At 38.0% G+C, this 22,956-nt stretch overlaps 1 protein-coding gene and 1 pseudogene across 2 annotated transcripts in view; one reads left to right on the forward strand and one right to left on the reverse strand.

Annotated features, from left to right (window-relative positions):
- ADAMTS6 (ADAM metallopeptidase with thrombospondin type 1 motif 6) overlaps positions 1-22,956 on the forward strand; it is a gene marked incomplete at both ends in the record, with an annotated part of 264,023 nt that overhangs the window by 96,509 nt on the left and 144,558 nt on the right. The window contains 2 exons of the mRNA XM_080933513.1: positions 89-194; positions 21,276-21,422. Coding sequence (XP_080789639.1) covers positions 89-194; positions 21,276-21,422 — 253 coding nt within the window. The remainder of the gene's footprint in view (positions 1-88; positions 195-21,275; positions 21,423-22,956) is intronic.
- LOC308433616 (lysophospholipase-like protein 1) lies at positions 12,049-13,633 on the reverse strand (annotated as a pseudogene). Its single transcript has 3 exons — positions 13,585-13,633; positions 12,563-12,795; positions 12,049-12,425 (listed from the first exon to the last, which is right to left on the reverse strand). The product of its transcript is annotated as a lysophospholipase-like protein 1 (transcript).

The following is a 22,956-nucleotide window of genomic DNA, read 5'->3' on the forward strand; positions in this document are numbered from 1 at the left end:
GTTATTTAAAAGAATCCAGGCATTTGGAAGTATGGGCTTTTAGAGGCTGGAACACCTTGGCCTGAGCGTTGTGTCTCTGTTTATTCAGGCTTAGCATCTGTGGCTGGAATGTGCGAGCCGGAGAGGAGCTGCAGCATTAATGAAGACATTGGTCTGGGCTCAGCGTTTACCATCGCACACGAGATTGGTCACAAGTGAGTGCACTTCAGAAGACCAGAACAAACTGTACAGCTCTCCTCTTTAAGCCGTTTGTAACTACCATGTGGGAAGCCTGCACTCAGTTTTTTTTACAGCTTTTTGACAGCTCTCAGTAGAGAATGTTATCATTTTGTGTGTTGGGATAAATCATCATAAGAAGGGAGACTTGTTAAATAGCCAAACATATCACACTTGAGTATTGTTATGGGTGTTTAAAACAGTGAGCTTTAGATGTCTTCTCCACACCTAGTTCTTATAAAGTCCAAGTGCACAAGTAATCTCTCTTCATCAAGGGATAATTTATGTCTTTTGGTTTGTTGTTTGGGATTTTTGTTTTCTCATTTTGTTTGTACTTTTATTGTTTCTTGAGACAGACTCTTGTTCTATAGCCCAGGCTTTCCTTGATTTATACAGACTGGGCTGGAATGCATACTAATCCTCCTGCCTCAGCTTTCTGGGCGTTGGAGTGACAAGGATGAGCCACCATCTCTGGTTCCATATATTTGCTTAAACTTGTGGATACTAGTTCCTTCATATGCACATTGGGCTCCCCTTTGTGAAGCTGGAAGCATACTTCTTTAAGAATGGCAGGTCTGTAGGCAACTGGCACTGTTGCGGTTACTCAACAGCCACTGAAAAATCTTGGACTTGTAGGAATGCATCCTTGCTTCTTAGAAGAACCTTAAGTTTTTAATATTTATTTCAAATAAATCAATGCCAATGTTTAAAATGATACTTTCCCCACCCCCAAATGGCAATAAACCCTTTAGTTCAAAGAACAGACAAAAGTAAATGTAAAAGTCTGTGATTATGAAAAGAGACTTGACAATATTTTTATATTTGTATTCTTAGTGGATTAATTTGTTCTTAATGTGATTTAAACTAATGCTCTCTCATACAGGTAGAACTGAACAAAGAAATCTCTTCTTACTGATAGATTTAGCTTTTGAACTAAATCCTTCTACTTTCTTCTAAGTGTAAGTTATTAACTTCTATCAAATGACTAGTTATATCTACTACTTTAAAATTGAAAAATAAGCAGCTTTAATTGAGACAACAAATTGTGGGAACCCACAAAATTTGTCAGATTGTAGTTAATGATCTAACATTTTTAAATGGTGTAGTGGATGAAAAATAAAGGTACAAATAAAAATCAGTACTTATGCTTCAGAGGTCATTCCTGAGAAAAATCCATAGTTCAAGATTCTTTTCTTTCTTCCTTTCTTTCTTCCTTCCTTCCTTCCTTCCTTCCTTCCTTCCTTTCTTTCTTTCTTTTTTTCTTTCTTTCTTTTTCTTTCTTTCTTCCTTTCTTTCATTCTTTCTTTTTTTCCTTCCTTCCTTCCTTCCTGCCCCTTCCTCTTTCTCCCCCTCCATTTCTTTCTCCCTTTTCCCCTCTTTTTCTCGTTTCCTCTTTAGTCCTTCCTATTGCTCTCTCTTTTTCTCTTAAAATTTAGCCCTAACTAAATTTGAGGCAGTTTGCTTACTTTTTCTTTTTTTTTTTTTAAACTGGACTTGATTTGGGTATAAATCCAAGTAACCAGCTAGTTTTAATCCTGGCTGGATTTAGACAGAAAAAGCAACTATTATACTTATAACGGAGCCTTAAAACATTGGCATTTCCCATTTCCATTGCAACAACCATCAGGAACAAAAGAAAAGGTCTTTTGAACTAGTTAGTTCACCCTTAACTCACTGCAAAATCAGGCTCATTAATGACTGAGAACCTTATGCAATTGCACCAGTTTTCTGTTCTGTTCTGTTCTGTTCTGTTCTGTTCTGCTTTGCCTCACAATGTAGGCTTGGCTGTTCTTGGACTCACAGAAATCTGCTTGCTTCTGCCTGGCTCCATACCTATACTCAACCAAACTGGAAAATCTGAAGGAAATGGACAATTTTCTACACTGATACCAGGTACCAAAGTTAAATAGGATCAGATACACCATCTAAACAGTCTCATAACACATAAAGAAATAGAAGCAGTCATCAAAAACCTCCTAACCAAAAAAAGCCCAGGACCATATGGCTTTAGTGCTGAATTCTATCAGTCCTTTATAGAATATCTACTACCAATACTCTCCAAATTATCCCACAAAATAGAAACATAGGGAACACTGCTCAACTCATTTTTTAAGCCACAATTACACTCATACCTAAACCACACAAAGACCCTAAAAAGAAAGAGAACTTCAGTCCAATCTCCCTCATGAACACTGATGCAAAAATACTCAATAAAATTCTTGCAAACCGAATCCCAACAACACATCAAAACGATCATTCACCATGAACAAGTAGGCTTTATCCCAGGAATTCAGGGATGGTTCAATGTATGGAAATCCATCAACATAATCCACCATATAAATAAACACAAAGAAGAAAACCACACAATCATCTCACTAGATGCTGAGAAAGCATTTGACAAATTGAACACCCCTTTATTTTAAGTCTTTGAAAGATCAGGAATCCAAGGCCCATATTTAAACATAGGAAAAGCAATATACAGCAAACCAATAGCCAACATCAAACTAAACAGTGAGAAACTTGAAGCAATCCCACTAAAATCAGGGACTAGACAAGGCTGCCCACTATCATTTTATCTATTCAATATAGATCTTGAAGTTCTGGCCAGAGAAATTAGACAGCAAAAGGAAATTAAAGACATTCATATTGGAAAGGAAGAAGTCAAAATATCACATTTGCTGGTGATATGATAGTGTACTTAAGTGATCCCAGAAATTCCACCAGAGAACTTTTATAGCTGATAACCAACTTCAGCAAGTGGCTGAATATAAAATTAACTCAAATCAGTAGCCTTTCTCTACTCAAAGGATAAAAATGCTGAGAAATAAATTATGAAAATGACACCCTTCACAATAGCCACAAGCAATATGAAATACCTTGGTGTTACCCTAACTAAGCATGTGAAAGATCTGTATGATAAAAACTTCAAATCTCTGAAGAAGGAAATTGAAGAAGATCTTAGAAGATGTAAAGATTCCCCCATGCTCATGAATTGGAAGGGTCAACATTTTAAAATTTCCATCTTACCAAATGCAATCTACATATTCAATGCAACCCCCACAAAAATTCCAACTCAATTCTTCATAGAGTTGGAAAGAGCAATTTGCAAATTCATCTGGAATAACAAAAACTCTAGAATATCAAAATCTATTCTCAACAACAAGAAAACTTCTGTGTGAATCTTCATCCCTGACCTCAAGATATATTACAAAGCAATTGTGTTAAAAACTGCATGGTATTGGTTCAAAGATGGGCAGGTAGATCAATGGAAAGAACTGAAGACCCAGAAATGAACCCACACACCAATGGTCATCTCATCTTTGACAAAGGGGCTAAAAAATTCAATGGAAAAAGGACAGCCTCTTCAACAAATGGTGTTGGTTAAACTGGCAGTCAGCATGCAGAAGAATGCAAATCATCCCTTTCTTATCTCCTCATAAAAAACTCAAGTGCAAGTGGATCAAAAACCTCCACAGAAAAGAAGGTACAGTGAAACTATTAGAAGAGAAAGTGGAGAAGAGCTTAGAACACATAGGCACAGGGAAATATTTCCTGAACAGAACACCAATGGCCTATGCTCTAAGATTAAGTATCGACAAATGGGATCTCATGAAATTGCAAAGTTTCTTTGTAAGGCTAAGTACATTGTCAAAAAGAAAAAACAGTACCAACAGACTGGGAAAGGATCTTTAACAATCTCACATCTGATAGAGGTTTAATATCCAAATATACAAAGAACTCAAGAAGTTAGACTCAAGAGAATCAAACAATTCTATTAAAAATGGGGTACAGAGTTAAACAAAGGATTCGCAACTGAAGAATACTGAACGCTGAGAAGTATCTAAAGAAATGCTCAAAATCTGTAGTCATTTGGGAAATGCAAATCAAAACATCCTTGAGATTCTACAGCATAGGTCAGAATGGTTAAGATAAAAAACTCAGGTGACAGCAGATGCTGGCAAGGATTGGAGAAAGAGGAACTCTCCTTCACTGTTTGTGGGGTTGTAAGGTGGTACAACCACTCTGGAAATCTGTCTGGCCCTTCCTCAGAAAATTGAACATAGTACTACTTGAAGACCAGCTATTCCACTTCTTGGCATATACTCCAAAGATGCTCCAGCATTTAACAAGGACACATGCTCCACCATGTTCATAGCAGTCTCATTTGTAATATCCAAAGCTGGAAAGAACCCAGATGTCCTTCAACAGAAGAATGGATACAAAAAGTGTGGTACATTTACACAATGAAGTACTACTAAGATATTAGAAACAATGACTTTACAAAATCCCCAGACAAATGGATGGAACTAGAGAATATCATCCTGAGTGAGGTAACCCAGTCACAAACAAACACATATGGTATGCAGTCACTGATAAATGGATACTAGCCCTAGATTGCTATGAAAACCCAAAAAACAACTCACAGACCTATGAAGCTAAAAAAAAAAAAAAAGGAAGACTAAAATGTAAAAGCCTCAGTCTTTCTTAGAAAAGAAAAAGAAAAAGTATCTTGTATTCATTATATATTATTATATAACAAATTTTGTGAGCTAAAATAACATTTTATAAAATAAATAAATTAATAAAACTTAAAAAATTTAAAAAATGTTTAAAGGAAAAATAAGATTGAAATAATCACATGCATCCTATCAGATCATCATTGACCAAGACTGGTCTTCAATAACAAGGAAAATGACAGAAAGCCCATATACACATAGAAGTTGAATAATGCTCTACTCGGTGATAAATTGGTCAAGGAAGAAATAAAGAAATGACTTTTAGAAGGTAATAAAAATAAAAGTACAACATACCCAAACTTATGTGATACAATAAAAGCAGTGTTAAGAGGAACTCATAGCTCTGAGTGCTCCAGAACAAAACTGGAGAGAGCAAATACTAGCAGTGTGACAGCACACCTGAAAGCTCTAAAAAAAAAAAAAAAAAAGAAAAGAAAAAAAAAAAAGAAGAAGAAGAAGAAGAACCAGGTACACCCAAGAGGAATAGACAGCAGGAAACAATCAAACTCAGAGCTGAAATCAACCAAAAAGAACTATACAAAGAGTCGACAAAACTAGTAGCTGCTTCTTTGAGAAAATCACCAAGACACATAAACCCTTAGCCAGACTAATCAGAGAGCACAAAAGCAGTATTCAAATTAACAAACTCAGAAATGAAAATGAAACACCCCTGAATTGGGGAAGCCCCTTACTCAAGTGCCAGGAGAACGTGAACCCACAAACTCACGGAGAGCCAATCTTGCTGCAATCAGGCAAGAGGTTTATTTCCAGAGTTTTGGGGACGACACGTATCTCATGCAGGAAATAGAGGAGTCGACTCTGAACTCAATTGGGGGGAAGTATTTATAGGAAAAATCACATAAGAAGTTACTAACAGGCACGTAGCAATTTCATTGGTTTATTCTACATATTTTGGACATGGTTTAACTCTAGGCTACACTGTTTTGGGACAAACTGACCTTTGTATCTGTTTTTCTCAGGACTGCAGAGCCAGACCTTATCGCGACCAGGTGGTCTGGCATTGGGCCATTTCTTTGAACATGTTATTTTGTTCTTAGCCTTGAGAGATACTTGTCCTCAAGGCAGGTTTAGTGGGGCTATTTTAAAATTTTAACTTTTTTATTACCCACTTCTTCTAGTGGCTAGTTCTAATCTTAGAACTCAGTGTCCTCAGTCTACTTGGAGTTCCTTAATGCATGATATTGCTGGTGAAGCATTAAAATCTGCACTGCACCAACTCTTTTTCTAATGAAAGCTACTAACTTAATAAGGATGCATGGTCTAAATGTAAGAAGCAAAACAAAATTAAAAGGGGCTCCATAATGAGGAGATTAAAGTAATCAGCCAAGGGGATCTGTTAAACCGTCTCTTACACCATTTTTGTTGTGTTTCTCTGTCTCTTTTTCTTTTGTCTAGTCTTTAATCACCCCTGAATGATCTACATAAAAGCAACATTCTTTTCTTAAGGCAGCACATAGCCCTCCATCTTTAAGGAACAGTAAGTCTAGTCTCCTTCTGTTTTGCAAGACCACCTCTGAGAGGGGAGTCAGTGACTCTTCAAGCTTAGATATGGATTGTTTTAGGGTTTGTAAATCCTCATGTATTGTGGATCTCAATGTATGGGAATATTGAGGAGTCTGTATTAGTGCTGCTGTGTCCGTTCCCACTCCCGCAGCCACTCCAATCCCCAATATCACTGCTAGGAGCTGTCAAAAGCACTAGATATGGCCCCTTCCAGTGAAGTTTTAGTTTTCTACTCCATAGCGTAGGACCAGGACGGTGGGTACATTTCCAGTCTCACAGGCTTCTTTCAGTTGTTTTCAGGCTCAAGGGCCTTTAGGCAGGAAAACAAAGGTTTAAAGAGAACAGCATCAGGATTATACACTCAACCCAACTCAGTGAGCAGTGGCGGTTCCTCACACAGGATCTCATAAGGTGCTAGGCCAAAGGGGCCAGGGGTGTTCCATACACGGAACAGGGTGAAGGGGAGGACAGCCCAGTCCCCCCACCGGTCTCTGAGGACAATTTTGGTCTTTTTAAGAGTTTTATTTGTCCTCTCTACCTGTCCTGAACTCTGGGATCTATATACACAATGTAATTTCCAATTGGTCCCCAAGAAATGAGCTAATATCTGACTTATCTGGGCAATACAAGCTGGCCCATTGTCTGATCTAATTACCTTAGGGGTGCCAAACCTAGGGAAGATCTCTTCTAGAATCTTCTTAGCTATGACTGTTGCCGCAGTTTCTCTCTTTGTGGGGAGGTTTTCACCAGCCCAGAAAAGGTATCTATAAAGACTAATAGATACTTATATCTATATCTTCCTGGCTTAGTTTCTGTAAGATCCACTTCTTAGTAAACCTCAGGTCTATCTTCTCTTCTCCGGGCCTTCTACATACATTTGCTTTCTGGCATGGCACACAGTTATCTACTCAAATCTGGCACAAAAGAATTTGACCTCAAGACGGTTTTTATAAGTTTGTCTACCTCTAGATGAGTCCATTGATGTGTTTTCTTCAAGTCCAGTACTGTTTACCAGGTTCTGGATGGGGCTCAACAGGTTATAGGGGTTATGTACTGTAAGGTGGAGATCGGCCACCCATTTGTTTCTCTCTTGTAGATCTTGAACTGTCCAGCAGTTGTTGGTTTCAGGTTTCCACACCAGTCAGGCTGATCAGTTGGAGTAGACAGATGATGTGTGTCTTGATCTCGTCTCACACCTCTTGACATGGGGTACTGACGCACTGCTAGCCTGGACTTTCAGTTCCATATGGGCGGGGGCCTCCCCCATCCCTGTAGTCTCCACCCAGGATCTTCTGGCTTTCATAGTCTTTATTAAGAAGTCTGGTGTAATTATGATTGATCTACCTTTATATGTTACTTGTCCTTTTCCCCTTACAGCTTTTAGGATTCTTTCTTTGTTTTGAATGTTCAGTGTTTTGACTATTATGTGTAGGGAGGAGTTTCTTTTCTGGTTCAATTTATTTGGAATTCTGTAGGCTTCCTGTATGTTCGTGGTCATCTCGTTCTTAAGGGCAAGGAAGTTTTCTTCTATGATTTTGTTGAAGATATTTACTGTGCCTTTTAGTTGGTATTCTTCTTCCTCTTCTACACCTATTATCCTTAGATTTAGTCTTCTCATTGTGTCCTGGATCTCCTGGACATTTAAGATTAGGAACTTTTTGGTGTTTGCATCTTCTCTGACTGTTTTGTCTATGTTTTCAATGTTGTCTTCTACCCCTGAGAGCCTCTCTTCCATCTCTTGTAGTCTGTTGGTGTTGCTTGCATCTTTGACTACTGATTTTTTTTTTTTTGGTTTTCTATCTCCACGGTTGTCTGTTTTTGTGTTTGTTTTCTTTATTGTTTCTATTTCCATTTTGAATTCCTTTATCTGTTTGGTTGTTTTCCTGTAGTTCTTTGAGTGATTTTTTTCCTGGTTCTCCATGGGCTCAGGTGGGAGAATGCTTGCAAGGCTTCACTGTGGGCTCAGCCATGTGCAGGCAGGTCCTGAGTCTTGATGGTGGTCACTCTACTCTGCCCTCTTCCATCATTCCCTTTAGAGGGAAACATACACAGTCTCAAAATCTCTCTCTTATGGCTTACATTTATTCAGCAGTCTGTCTGTCACTCAAGCAAACTTTTTTTTTTTTTTTTTTTAACCTGAGAGTTTCTGAGAACCTAGTTGTGGAGATTTTTTACATATGATGTGTTGTGGCTCCTGTGATGATTAAGATCCTACATTGGAGGAACACATCATTCAGTTTTCATTCATTTGTCTCTTCTTTCCTCTGACTCTTTGCCACGTATTTAAACACACTTTCATTCAGAAGCCAAAATAAAAGCAAGATTTTTGGGCTAGGGGTGTGTGGTACTCATATGTTTATAGTTAAAATAAGAAAATTTGTATAACAAACTGCTCTACATATGCATTCCTATTAGACTTTTGCTTCCCTTAAAAACATTTTATTCTGTGTGTGTTTGTGAATGTGTATGTATGCGTTTAGTGTGTATGATAGTGTATGTATTCTCTATTCAGTCCAAGGTTATAATAGCCACACCAAACTTGTATTTTTATTCAATTTATATCCCACTCATTGCCCCCTTCCATGCACCCACTCCCATCATCCTCCCCCATCTCCCATCCTCTCACCTCCTCTGAGCGGATGGGGGGGGGTCCCCTTGGGCATCCCTTTGACTTAGCACATCCTGTGTTTGTCATGCTAGGCAAATCCTCTCCCACTGAGGCAGCAGAGCTAAAAGAACATATCCCATGTATAGACAACAGCTTTTGAATAGCTCCCATTCTAATTGATTGGGACCCACATGAAGACCAAGCTACACATCTGTTATATATATTCAGAAGAGCCTTGGTCCAGCCCATGTATGCTCTTTGATTGGTGGTTCAGGCTCTGAAAGCCCCAGGGATCTAAGTTAGTTCACTCTGATGGTCTTTCTGTGGAGTTCCTATCCCCTCCAGGGCCCACAATCCTTGCTCCTATTCTTCTGTATGAATTTCAAAACTCCATTCACTGTTTGGCTGCATCTGTCTGAGTCAGCTGCAGGGTAGAGCTTCTCAAAAAACAGCCATGCTAGTCTTATATCTGCAAGCATAACAGCGTATCATTAATAGTGTCAGGGACTGGTGCTTGCTCATGAGATGGGTCTCAACTTCGGTGGTTTATTGGTTGGTCATTCCCTCAGTCTCTGCTTCATCTCCCATTCCAGCATTTCCTGTAGACAGGATCAATTTTGAGATGAAAGTATGGGAGTAGATTGATGCCCCTATTGTGTCATTGAAATTTCAGCCTGGCTACTGGAGGTGGTCTTCTTAGGTTACATATCTCCAATGCTGTGGCTCATAACTAAGGTCACCCCCACTAATTTTGGGGTGCCTATACCCCACCTTTTTTATCTCTTGTCTTTGTCACATCCTGGAAGTCCATCCCCCCAAACAGTTGCAGATTTACATTCATTCTCATAACCATTAGGACATCTCTCCTGCTCCTCTCCATCCTGAACCCCCAATTCCTCCCCACCAATACCTTCTCCCACCCAGTTCCCGCCATCCATCTGCCTTTTTATTACTACTTTATTCTATGCGAGACTCAAGCATCCTTATTTGTGCCTTCCTTCTTATTTAGCCCCTTTGGATCTGTGGAGTATAACATGCTACATGCATTTTATGGTTATTATCCACTTATAAATAAGTACAAGAATGCATGTTATTTTGGGACTGGGTTATCTCATTCAGGATGATATTCTCAAGATCCATCCATTTGCCTGCAAAATTATGATGTCTTGGTTTTTAATAGCTGAATAGTGTTCCATTATGTAGATGTTCCACTTTTTAAAAAAAGATTTATTTATTTTATGTATATGAGTACACGGTTGCTATCTTCAGACACACTAGAGGAGGGCATCAGATCTCATTACATATGGTTGTGAGCCATCATATGGTTGCAGGGAATTGAACTCAGGACTTCTGGAAGAGGAGTCAGTGCTCTTAACTGCTAAGCCATCTCTCCAGTTCTGATGTCCCATATTTTATTTATCTATTCTTCAGTTGAGGGACATCTAGATTATTTCTAGTGTCTGGCTATTTTAAATAAAGCTGCTATAAACATAGTTGATAAAATGTCTTTGTAGGACTGTGGAGGATCTTTTGGGTATATGACCAGGAGTGATATAGTTGTGTCTTGAGATAAAACTATTTTCAGTTTTCTGAAAAACCACCAAAATGCTTTCCAAAATAGTTGTACAAGCTTGCACTCCCACCAGCAATGGAGGAGCATTCCCCTTGCTTCACATACTTCACAGCAGGTGGTATCACTTGCATTTTTCATGTTAGCTATTCTGACCAGTGTAAGATGGAATCTCATCAACTGTGTTGATTTACATTTCCCTGATGACTAAGGACTGTGAACACTTCTTTAGATGCTTCTCAGCCATTTGAGATTCCTCTGTGGAGAATTCTCTATTTGGGTCTGTACCCCATTTTTGAATGGGTTATTTGGGTTGTTGGGATTTAACTTCTTGAGTTCTTTATAAATTTTGATTATTAGCCCTCTCTTAGATGTAGGGTTGGGGAAGATCATTTCCCAATCTGCAGGCTGACACTTTGACCTATTGACAGTGTCCTTTGCCTTACAGAAGCTTTGTAATTTATGAAGTCCCATTTTCAACTATTGATCTAAGAGCCTGAGCTTTTGATGTTCTGTCCAGGAAATTGTCTCCTGTGCCAATGCTATTTCCCACTGTATCTTATGAGATTTAGTGTGTGCGGTTTTATGTTGAGTTCCTCAATCCACTTGGACTTGAGTTTTTTGCAGGATATAATAATGGATCTATTTACATTCTTTTACATGCAGACATCCAATTAGCAGCCCCGTTTGTTGACGATGCTTTCTTTTTCCACTGTGCATGGTTTTGGCTTCTTTATCAAATATCTAGTGATTATAGATGCATGGGTTTATTTCTGGCTCTTCAATTTGATTCCATTGATAAATATCATACCCAACTTTTTGTATGAGTTCTGAAGATTTGACCTTGGGTTGTAATGGTTGCCAACAATCACTTTTAATCACTGAAGCATCTCTCCAGATCTGTTCTGAGAGTTGTCATTTAAAAAGTTTCTCTATGCCCATGTCATATTGTTTTAAATACTATAGTCTCACGATAAAAGAATTCAAGTTCTTACTATTTGAAAATCTTGATGCTGTGTTAAAACACAATTTACATGACTTCTGAATGATCCCTCATGCACTGAATGAAAACCTCTCCTCATGTATTATAAGATACAGAACTTCAGCTGAGTTTTTGTAAGAGGGAATGACTACTATAGCCAAGTCATTTGAGGACAATTGTGCCCAGATAAAGCCTCCTAGTTGGGGCAGATGATAGAATGAAACTGAATTACTAATTTGTTTTTCTGTGTCTCTGAAGGGCGAGTTGTAGTCCTTAAGATCTTGGCACCCGTGGATAAAATCCCTTGCTGCTAAGCATGAGAGGTTTGACTCTGTGGATCCACAGGGTGCATGAAAGAACCAATTCCAACATATTTTCCTCTGGTCTCCAAATGTATAGCTCTATATGTAAATAAGTATAATAAATAAACAAAATAGCACATGCACTGTTTCTTGTGGGCTGGAGAGATGTCCAGGGGGCAGAGTGTTTTCTTTTCTTTTCCTTTTTTTTTTTAATTTTCATTAGTATAACACAGGGGTGCTGGCTGTTTCTACAATCTTAATTTTTGTGAGCATCAAATGAAAACATGCTAAATGTAAGATAAACAATCAATATACTAGACAGGAGTCATTTACTCTGCCCATCTGTCTGTCTGTCCCAGCAGCTTGGTGAGAATCCATGACTTTAGCCTCTAGGTCAGTTTTGCTGAGCTCATGGTAAACATGTGAAAGACTGTGAAATGTTGTGCTCCCTCCTAGAGATTTCAGTTTTGAGTTTGTCTCCTCACCCCAAGGATGAAGAACTAGCTCATCTGCAGTGCTGTGACACTGGAAGAGCTCAGGGAGCATGCGACCACCTTGATGAAGATCCTGGTAAACAGCAGAGCCTTTATTCAGAAAGCCAGAAAGAACAAAACACTCCTGCCACATTTGGATGATTTCTGTACACCAAATGCATCACCATGCAGTCTCCCATAGGAAATTCCCCTGGGGTGCATGCCACATTTTCCTGGGATTGGAACATGTCCCCTTCCTTTCTTCCATTAACAGGGTTCTCTCTTGTTTACCAAATCCATTCCATGGTTTATGATCAGGTAGAGGGTTATTTTCCTATTAAATCCCGCTCTTCTGGATGCCAGTTTTTACTTCATTATCAATCAATACAGTGAGCACTTGACACATTCTATCGATTGATTCAAGGTGTTCTGGGCAGTTGTTAGATATTTTAAATCTGTCAAACCACACATTAGAGACTCCTCCCATCAAAGGAGTATATGGCCTAGAGAGAGCTGTTGGAGAAATAATTTTTATGTGCTGGAATGTTAAGTCTTGGTGTAGCACCTACTTGATCCACTGCCTCAGTTCTTGGCCAGAGTCACCTTTAATCCCAGCACTGGGGAGGCACAGCCAGGCAGATCTCTAAGTTCCAGGAGATCTACCCTCTGGGACATGCATGTCCTTTTGGGTCTGAGTTACCTCACTCAGCATGGTATTTTCTAGTTCTAGCCATTTGCCTGCGAAACTCATGATGTCCTCATTTTAATAGCCGAGTACTATTCCATTGTGTAAATGAACCACATTTTCTGTATCCATTCTTCTGTCATGGAACATTTGGGTTGTTTCCAGCTTCTGGCTATCACAAAGAAGGCCGCTATTCAGTGCGTTCTTTAACAACAACAACAACAACAACAACAACAACAACAAAAGACCTGAGTTTGGATCTCCAGAACCCACCCCAGAGCTGCACTGAGTGATTAAGTATCTGTGATCCCAGGGCTTCTTTGGAGAGATGGGTGATGAGACAGAAAAGTCCACACAAGCTCCAGGGCCACCTAGCCTAGTGTATAGTGTGGAAAAACAACAAAGAGGTTTTGTTTGAACAGGGTTAAAGGTGAGGACCAACACCCACAGTTTTCCTTTGACTTCAAAACTCACACTGTGACACACATATAATGAACCTTCACACTTGAATGTATACCCATTTATACCCAGAGATAAATTATACTTAAAAAATTAAAGAATAAATATTCATGTCTATGAGGAGAAAATTTGGACTAACAACTATTGTTTTAAATTCATAATTTCCAACTGAAAATAAATTACTAATCTTTAAATTAGGATACATAGCAAAGCTCATTAGGTCATTTTGATTTTCGTTTTTAAGGTACCTCCCAAAGCCACTGTCTGTTCCTTGCCTTTGGCACTGCAGTTTTGCATGGAGGCAGTACAAAGGACGAGTCTACAGCTCTGCTCTGCTGAGACGTCCAGTGCTTCTGTTGAGTGAGAGTGAGGAGACCAGTGTTCTTGTCTGCTCTTCAGACACGCGCAGCACTCAAGTTTGCCAGTGTGACGATAGCCATGAGCTTATGGCTTCTGGCCCCATTTCTGTTTTATTGTTGCTTGCAGACATCACTGCTTGTAACTTTTTAACATTAAAAAAACTGCCAAATTTTACAATAGCTTTTTTTCCAGCCACTGAAATAATCATGTAATTTATTTAAAAGTCAATGTTGTAATGTGGTGTAAAATGTTTCTGAGTATCTTTACCATTCTTGAAAACCAGAAATAGATTTGTTCATAAAAAAAATCAGAAATTTATAGAAGCACAAATATAATGTAATAAAGTAATCATGTTTTCATATCACAAACATACCCTCTTTTTAAAAATCTATGTTAGCATAATTTTCACCATTTTTTTCTGTATAATCAACAAGGGTCTATTTAATGAAAACATTGATAACTAATTAAACACATTATATTCAATTTACATTATAATACTTTTATGAGTGAAGTTTATCATAGAAACTTAGGGAAAGGCTACTGGATAGCTTCATAAGTAAAAGATCATGAGCAATCCTGAATCACATATAAACATTCAAGGAGAAAACCAGTTCCACCACATGGTCTTCTCATATTTGAACATGCATGTGTTATGGCTTGTTCATGTACACATCATGCACACACATACTAATCATAATTAAAATTAAAATAGAACTTATATAAAGATATATTTAAGAAATTGTTCATTTGGGAGTTCTATAGATAGCTCTAAGTTTTTCCTCAGAGCATGGAATATAATAGTGATAGCTAATGTTGAGTTTTTCTGGCAGAAAAATAATAGAAATGAGACTAAGTCATATGAACAAGACAGACAGAGTTTCTTGATTAAAACTTTATTTTGAGCCAGCCGACTTAAATCAAAGGGAGCCAGCAATGATCAGACATAATCAGGCAGCTTTTATTAATTTCCTCAGCAAACCAACGTTTTGTAATTGTCATTGGTCATGCATAGACAGTTTCCAAAAGTTGTCTTCTTGTGTGCAAACATTGAGCTCGCTATGCTAATGGGTCATTAACATTGATTCAGAAAGTGCTGAGCTCTGTCTGGCATCATCATCTTGCATGAATGTCCTAACCGTGTTGATAGGATGACAGACTTTAAGTGCTTGAGTTATTAAGAAAGGTGGTATCGAAGACAGACAATCATTCCAGTGAGTGGGTAGGTGAAGTAGTTAATTAGCCTTCTATTAAAATCCTGGAGAAATCTTTTATTTTTTTCATTTTATTACTGTATTTACATTTGAGATGTCATCCCCTTTCAGCCAATTCCATTTCCCCTCCTCACATTGCCTCCATGAAGGTGCTCCCTCTCCTAACCACCCTCTCCCACCTCAGAGCCTTGGCATTCCCCTTCACTGGAAAAAAGAGCCTTTGCTGGACCAAAGGCCTCTCCTCTCATTGATGCCAGAGAATGCTGTCCTCTGCTTCATATGCACCTGGAGCCATGGGTCTCTCAATGAGAACTTACTGGTTGGTGTTTAGTCCCTGGGAGCTGTGGTGGGTTTGGTTAGTTGGTAATTTTGTTCTTCCCATAGGGTTTTGGACACTGTCAGCCTCTTCAGTCCTTTCTCTAGCTTCTTCATTGTGGTCCTCATGTTCAGTCAGATGGTTAGCTGCAAGCCCTCTTCTGTATCAGTATGGCTCTGGCACAGCTTCTGAGGAGGCATCCATATCAGATTCCTGCCAATTAGCAATACTTGTCATCAGCAATAATGTTTGGGTTTGGTAGCTGCATATGGGATGGATCCCCAGGTGAGGCAGTCTCTGGATGATCTTTTCTCCAATCTCTGCTCCTCTTTTGGATCCATTATTTCCTCCCATGAGTGTTTTGTTCTCCCTTCAAAGAAGAACTGAGGCATCCACCTTCTGGCCTGCCTTCTCTTTGAGCTTCATAATTTCTGTGAATTGTTTCTTGGTTATTCTGAGCTTTTTTGGGGGGAGGCATTATCCCGATTATCAGTGAGTACATACCATGAGTGCTCTTTTGTGACTGGGTTACCTCACTCAGGATGATAGCTTCAAGTTCCATCCATTTGCTTAGGATTTTCATGAAGTCATTGTTTTTAATAGCTGAGTACTCCACTGTATAAATGTACCACACTTTCTGTATCTATTCCTTTGTTGAAGGACATCTGGGTTCTTTCCAGCTACTGGCTATTATAAATAAGGCTGCTATGAACATTGTTGAGCATCTGTCCTTGCTATATGTTGGAGCAGCTTTTGGTTATATGCTTAGGAGTGGTATAGCTGGGCACTTAGGTAGTACTTTGTTCCATTTTCTGAGGAACCACCAGCCTGATTTTCAGAGTGGTTGTACCCGCTTACAATCCCACCAACAATGGAAGAATGTTTCTTTCTCTCCACATCCTTGTAAACACCTGTCACCTGAGTTTTTTATCTTAGCCGTTCTGATTGGTGTGAGGTGGAATCTCAGGGTGGTTTTGATTTGTATTTCCCTGATGACTAGGGATGTTGGACATTTTTTTAGGTGCTTCTCAGAAATTTGATATTCCTCAGTTGAGAATCGTTTGTTTAGCTCTGTTCCCCATTTTTAATAGGATTATTTGATTCTCTAGAGTCTAACTTCTTTGTATATGTTGGCTACTAGCCCTTGATCTGATGTAGGATTGGTAAAGATCTTTTCCCATTCTGTTGGTTACCTTTTTGTCCTTTTGATTGTGTACTTTGCCTTACAGAAGCTTTGCAATTTCATGAGGTCCCATTTGTCGATTCTTCATCTTAGAGCATAAGCCACTGATGTTCTCTTTAGGAAATTTCCCCTTGTGCCTATGTGTTCTAAACTCTTCCCCACTTTTTCTTCTAATAGTTTCAGTAAACCTGGTTTTATAAAGAGGTCTTTGATCTACTTGCACTTGAGATTTGTACAAAGAGATAAGAATGGATCAATTTGCATTCTTCTGCATGCCTATTGCCAGTTGAACCAACACTATTTGTTGAAGAGGCTGTCCTTCTTCCATTGAATGCTTTTAACTTCTTTGTCAAAGATCAAGTGATCATAGGTGGGTCTTCAATTGTATTTCATTGATCTACCTGCCTATCTCTGTACCAATACCATGCAGTTCTTATCACAATTGATCTATAATTCAGCTTGACGTCCAGGAAGGTGATTTTTTTTTTTATTGTTGAGAGTAGTTTTCACTATCCTGAGTTTTTTATTATTCCAAATAAATTTGCAAATTGCTCTTTCTAACTCTATCAAGAATTCAGTTGGAATTTTGAACCTGTAGATTGCTTTAGGCAGATGACCATTTTTATATGTTGATCCTTCTAATCTATGAGCATGGGAGATAATTCTGACTTGTGTGGTCTTCTTCAATTTCCTTTTTCAGAGTCTTAAAGTTTTTGTCATATAGATCCTTCAATTGCTTTGTTAGGGTCAAACCAAGATATTTTATGTTCTTTGTGTCTATTGTAAAGGGTGTTGATTCTCTAATTTCTTTCTCAACCTGTTTACCTTTAGAGTAGAGGATGAATACTGATTTGTTCAAGTTAATTTTATATACAGACATCCTGCTGAAGTTTTTTATTGCTATAGAAGTTCTCTGTTGGAATTTTTGGGTCACTTAAGTATACTATCATATCATCTGCAAATAGTGATATTTTGACTTCTTCCTTTTCAATTTTTTTTCCTTTGACCTCTTTTTTTCTTTCTGATTGCTCTGGCTAGTACTTCCAGTACTATATTGAATAGGAAAGAGAGATAGTAGGTAACCTTCTCTAGTTCCTGATTTTAGTAGGATTACCTCAGCTTTCTCTCCATTTAGTTTGATGCTGGCTATTAGCTTGTTTTATATTGTTTGTACTATGTCAGGTATGGGCCTTGAATTCCTGATTTTTCCAAGACTTTTAACATGAAGTGGTATTGAATTTTGTCAAATGCTTTCTCAGCATCTAGTGAAATGAACATGTGGTTTTCTTCTTTGAGTTTGTTTATATGGTAGATTATGTTGATGGATTTTTGTATATTGAACCATCCCTGCATCCCATGGATGAGGCATGATTTTTCGTCCAAATCTTGTTTTTCTGGTGTGTTGGGATAGACACTACTTCCTGTGGTGGGAAAACTGGGTTCTGACGTTTCAAGGTTGTCTTGGTTTTTGTTGCTTAGATTATTACTTCTGCCTCTTGCCATCTTTTTTATCTTTGATATTAGTTGATCTTGTTTTCTCTGAATGGAACTTGTCTTTGCTGTGCGTTTGTGGACCATGGGCTCCAGAGGGAGATCGGTCCTTAGGTGTTCGGCTCTCTATGAGCAGACTGTGAGTTCCCATGCTGAAAGGCTGCCTCTAGTTTTGGGTGCAGACAAAGGCCTGAAAGGCACAGACCCTAGCAGTAGCATGATACCTGTACCCTCAGAGTTCCCAGAGGTCTCTCCAAAGATCAGTGGAGAGAAAGTGTGGGCTCACCTGTGGGCTCAGTAGGGAGAGTGCTCCTGCATCTCCTCTAGGTACTCAGTTCTCAGCATGCAGGACAGAGATCCCCTTCTTTCTTCTTTTCTTTCTTCTTTTCTTTCTTCTTTTCTTTCCTTCCTTCCTTCCTTCTTTCTTTCTTCTTTCCTTCTTTCTTTCTTTCTTCTTTCCTTCTCTCTCTCTCTCTCTCTCTCTCTCTCTCTCTCTCTCTCTCTCTCTCTCTCTCTCCCCTTCCTGTTTAACAAATCTTTTAAGAAATTTTTAGCATCTTCATATGAAGAGCTGAATAGTGTGATACAAGTCTGGAAGCATTTAAATGATGTAAACAGGCGTGGTGTAAACAGAGAGATGACAAATCTATGATCCTAGTCCACCTATCCTTTAGGTAAAGGTTTCAGTTACTAGACAGTGTTTGATGAACAGGCTTGAGCTTGCTGGAGAGTTCTGTGGGGAGGATAGAGAATAGAAATGGGTTACAGGGAGGTATGAGGTAAAGATAGTCAGTATGTAGTGCACATATATAAAAGTATAAAATAAAGAACTGAAAAAATGTGTACACTCGTAATCTATCTCTTGGTAGATGAAAGTGGGAAGATTCTGTGTGTGAGGCCAGCTAAAGCTAAATCAGCGACAACCTGTCGTTAACAAAAGTAACTGTCAAGTTTTTTCGAAGTGCCCCAGGAAACTGTTAGAAGCCACATTCACAGGCATTCTCAAAGCCAGGAGGAACAAAGAGCTCTGATGTGTGTCCTCCAATGCAAATCTAGAGTTTTCTAAAGGCTTTTCCTTTGGTCCCATCACCCCTCGTGTAGCTGTCTTAAACCCAAATGGTTCTATCTTGATTTAATCTGAAGCAGCTCCTCGAATGTAAGCATTCTGTTGGTGACCTAATATGGTGTTTTGTGGGTAACAGTCAAGGACGTATAGTTTCTATGTCTCTGTTGTCCTTGTGGTGGTTCCTGCTAGTTCTGATGGAGGCTAGATTTCCTATACAGAAAGTAATACAGTTCCAAGGACAGGTGTAATCTCTACTTCAAAAGAGGTTTAGTACTATCCAGGATGTCAGACTTCTATCATTTTTTTTTCTAATACTGATGCCAAATGCTTCCATTTGTCTTCTTTCTTGGCAGCCGGGCTTGTGTACTCCAAGGGAATATAGCATTGCATTATTGCTGTATGAAGGATATATCTTTTTTTTTTTGTAAAATGATATAAGTAGGACATTAAAAGCAGACACTTGCATTTGTATGCATTTTTAGCAGCAGGTCAGCATTGGTCCTTTACAGCTATTTGTGTCTACCTGCATGACACTGTCAAGACGCCATCTACAAGAAAGTCACTTTTAACCCTATCACATGTGAAAAGAAGAATTATTGAGTCAATACAGAAGTATAAACCTTACACTGAAGGAATATTAAATTTTCTTGAATTTTACATTTAAACTATTTATACTCGATTGTGTGGATAAGACTGTACCTAATTCAACTTGAAATTCTGTCTTAATATTCCTAGAAGATCATTCAAGGAATGATGTATTAGTGTCAAATTAGAATGATAAATGTTAGATTTTGGGGAAGGCAATTTGTTTCAATTGAGGGCTCTAGATACTCTCATATCTCTGCTCTTTGTTTATATTAGTTCCTGCATGCAAATTAACAGCCCCTCCCATCTACTCCCACATGTGTGCATAGAATATACTTTCATTTCAATTTTTCACAACGTCCTTTTGATTGCCATCAGATTTTTTTTTTAATATATATTTGATCTCACCTGTCAGCTGCAAATCCATGGGCTTTCACTGTCAAGAGAGCAGGAGTTTATATTTGTATTTATTAACTACCTTGTATTTGCTTGCTCTGAACTACCTATCTAGGTTTCCTATAACAAATCTTCTTATCTGTTTTGTGTTAGTTTTCCACCATGACACATTTATTAGAATGTAATACTATAAACATAAATTACTTTTGAAGTAATAGTCAACCTAATGATCTTGCTCCTTATCTAAAAAGGGTATTCTTTTTTCCCCTTTATTTATTGGATATTCTCTTTATTTGAATTTTAAATGTTATCCCCTTCCCCCTATTCCTATCCCTCTTATTTTCCTCCACATTCCCTTACCTCCATGAAGGGGCTCCTTCATCCACCTCAGTTTCTTGCCAATCCCCTACACTGGGAAAATGAGCCTTCACTGGACCACAGGCCTCTCCTCCCATTGATGCCAGACAATGCTGTCCTCTGCTACATATGCACCTGGAGCCATGTGTCTCTCCATGTGTGCGCATTGGTTGGTGTTTTAGTCCCTGAAAGCTCTAGAGGGTTTGGTTGGTTGATAATGTTGTTCTTCCCTTGGGGTTGCAGACCCTAAAAAGGTTGTTCTTGTTCAGTGAACATATCTATCTCAGAGTTTTTTATTAAAGTGTCATTTGAGTTCATTAGCCTTTAGGACAGAGAAAAATATGACAAAGAAAGGCAATCTTTGGAAAATGGAGCCCATGGCATAGAAAAGCCACAGTCTTTTAAATATGCAAGGGTTTTCAAAATGTGTTTTGAAAATATACAGGGATATATGTTATATATTTATTACATTTTTTTCACCAATACTCATAAAAGGTGGCTTCTGTGATTGGCTACCTCCTAAACGTCAATGAATCATTATCTTTTTCTATAATTCCCTTTTGCATTGAATACAGTAGAATAAATATTACTAATATGTAAATGGGGAGTTATGAAAAAATTAACACAATCTTTAGTGGGTCATTCATTTTGCTAAATTTCAGTTTTCTCATCTGTGAAGTGCGTGTTATTATACATGCTGTTTTCTGCTGAAGGAGCAATTGAATCATGTGATACTGATAACATGGGAGAACATATGATAAATGCAAAGAGATTCAGACATACATTGTATCATTGAACAATTCTTTTGTCTTTTTAATATCAACTCTACATTACTTTAAAGGACTGGTCTATCTTAGTCAAAGCCAACTGTTGATGTAACTAATAAATGACCCAATAAGGAAATAAAAGATGTATAATGGTCTTGTTGTTTTATTTTCTTATAAGTCTCTTCTGTTTCTTCCTTATTAAAACAGTTTTGGTATGAACCATGATGGAATTGGAAATTCTTGTGGGACGAAAGGTCATGAGGCAGCAAAACTTATGGCAGCTCATATTACTGCAAATACCAATCCCTTTTCCTGGTCTGCCTGCAGCAGAGACTATATCACCAGCTTTCTAGAGTAAGTAATCTCTGGAGAGGGATGATAAGCTGTTCTACAAGTAACTCATTGCAAAAGCCTAATGTGCAGTGCTCTAGATTCTGTATGAATAGTTTTTATAGGGCCTACTGACATTTCAGGCTGTTCCCACATTTTTAATTAAATCATTGTGGCACATTTTCCAGGTCTTAAACAAACGGTGAATAAGCTAAAAGTGGAATGAGAATGTAAGAACAATTTAGGTCACGAATGGTTAGAATTTTTCAGTAAATTGGAAAGCATTTTCAGAAAGGATTTACATTCATATAATTTAATAGAGAATAAATCAAACTTTCATGCTTTAATTCAGTATCATGATGTTTGTGGGGGAAAAACTGGATTCTTCAGGAGTGTCAAAGCATCTAATAACAACAAGCAAAGTAAACAACTGAATTAAAGAACTAGGAAGGGAGCACTTTGAGGAACAGTTTATCAGTCCACTTCTGCACCGTTAGAGCTTCTTCATGGGTCTTCCTTCTCAGTTCCCAGCATCTGGCTCCGTGTGCTCTAACTGTGACTGGCACAAGCGTGACTGTTCAGAGAATCTGCTTTATGTGATAAATGCGAGTGAGCACAACTGTGACAATGTTCAGGAAACGCATTTTGCTCAGCTCACTTGTGTGTTACTCTCACTGGATTTTAGGACCCAGTGCACTTTAATATTGTTTCCTGTGAGGCCTTTCATACTAGTTTAGCTTTTTAACCTTAAGGTTTTTAGTTTTTAAATTATTTTAAGTCATAATGCTTATATTATTACAGGTTTTATATGTAATAATATTCAAGGTTATAATACATAAACTAATTGATATTTATTATAACTATAAGCATTGCTATTTTAAGTAACATCAGAGTTGCAAACTTTGTAGCTGTACCATTACTTCAGCTGTTTTGTTTTAGGTTTTCCCGTGGGAGGTGAGGTTAATGTAAAACAGGCAGGCACAGAGGACACTACAGCAGTCAATATGGTTTTCAGAAAGTAGCTTGTATCATACTTTATATTAACACAATTATATAAAAGTTTTAAATTAGGACCGCTTACATAGATAAAATTTTGTCTTAAAAGTTTGTTTCCTAATAATAGCCTGGTCACGTAGTCTAAGAATTTATAATTATATATAAAATGAAGTTTAATTACCAAGAACAGATCTTGTTTCAAAAATCAAAAGATGAATGTTGAAAATAGAGCTTAAAATGTATTAGTACAATCACTCAATTTGAAATTCTTTTCAAAATGTTGTCTGGAACTTCTATATTATGAACTAACAATTTTTAATCTTTATAAGAAAACATTCATTATACTCGCCTTGTGCTAGAATGAGTGTGGTACTATAAAAAGACAATGAAGAATTTATTTGATATGTTTGGTACTTTTTAATACAAAGCACTGACAATATCATCTGAAAGATAATTTTGGATAAATTTATTTACATAAGTTATAAACACTATTGAAATTCTCCTCTTGTAGAAACCGGACCAGATCTGAAATTTCTCTTTTGCCTTAGCATTTGTTTTCAGA

The sequence above is a fragment of the Micromys minutus genome, assembly GCF_963924665.1.
Source record: "Micromys minutus genome assembly, chromosome: 20".
NCBI classification, from domain to species: Eukaryota; Metazoa; Chordata; class Mammalia; order Rodentia; family Muridae; genus Micromys; species Micromys minutus.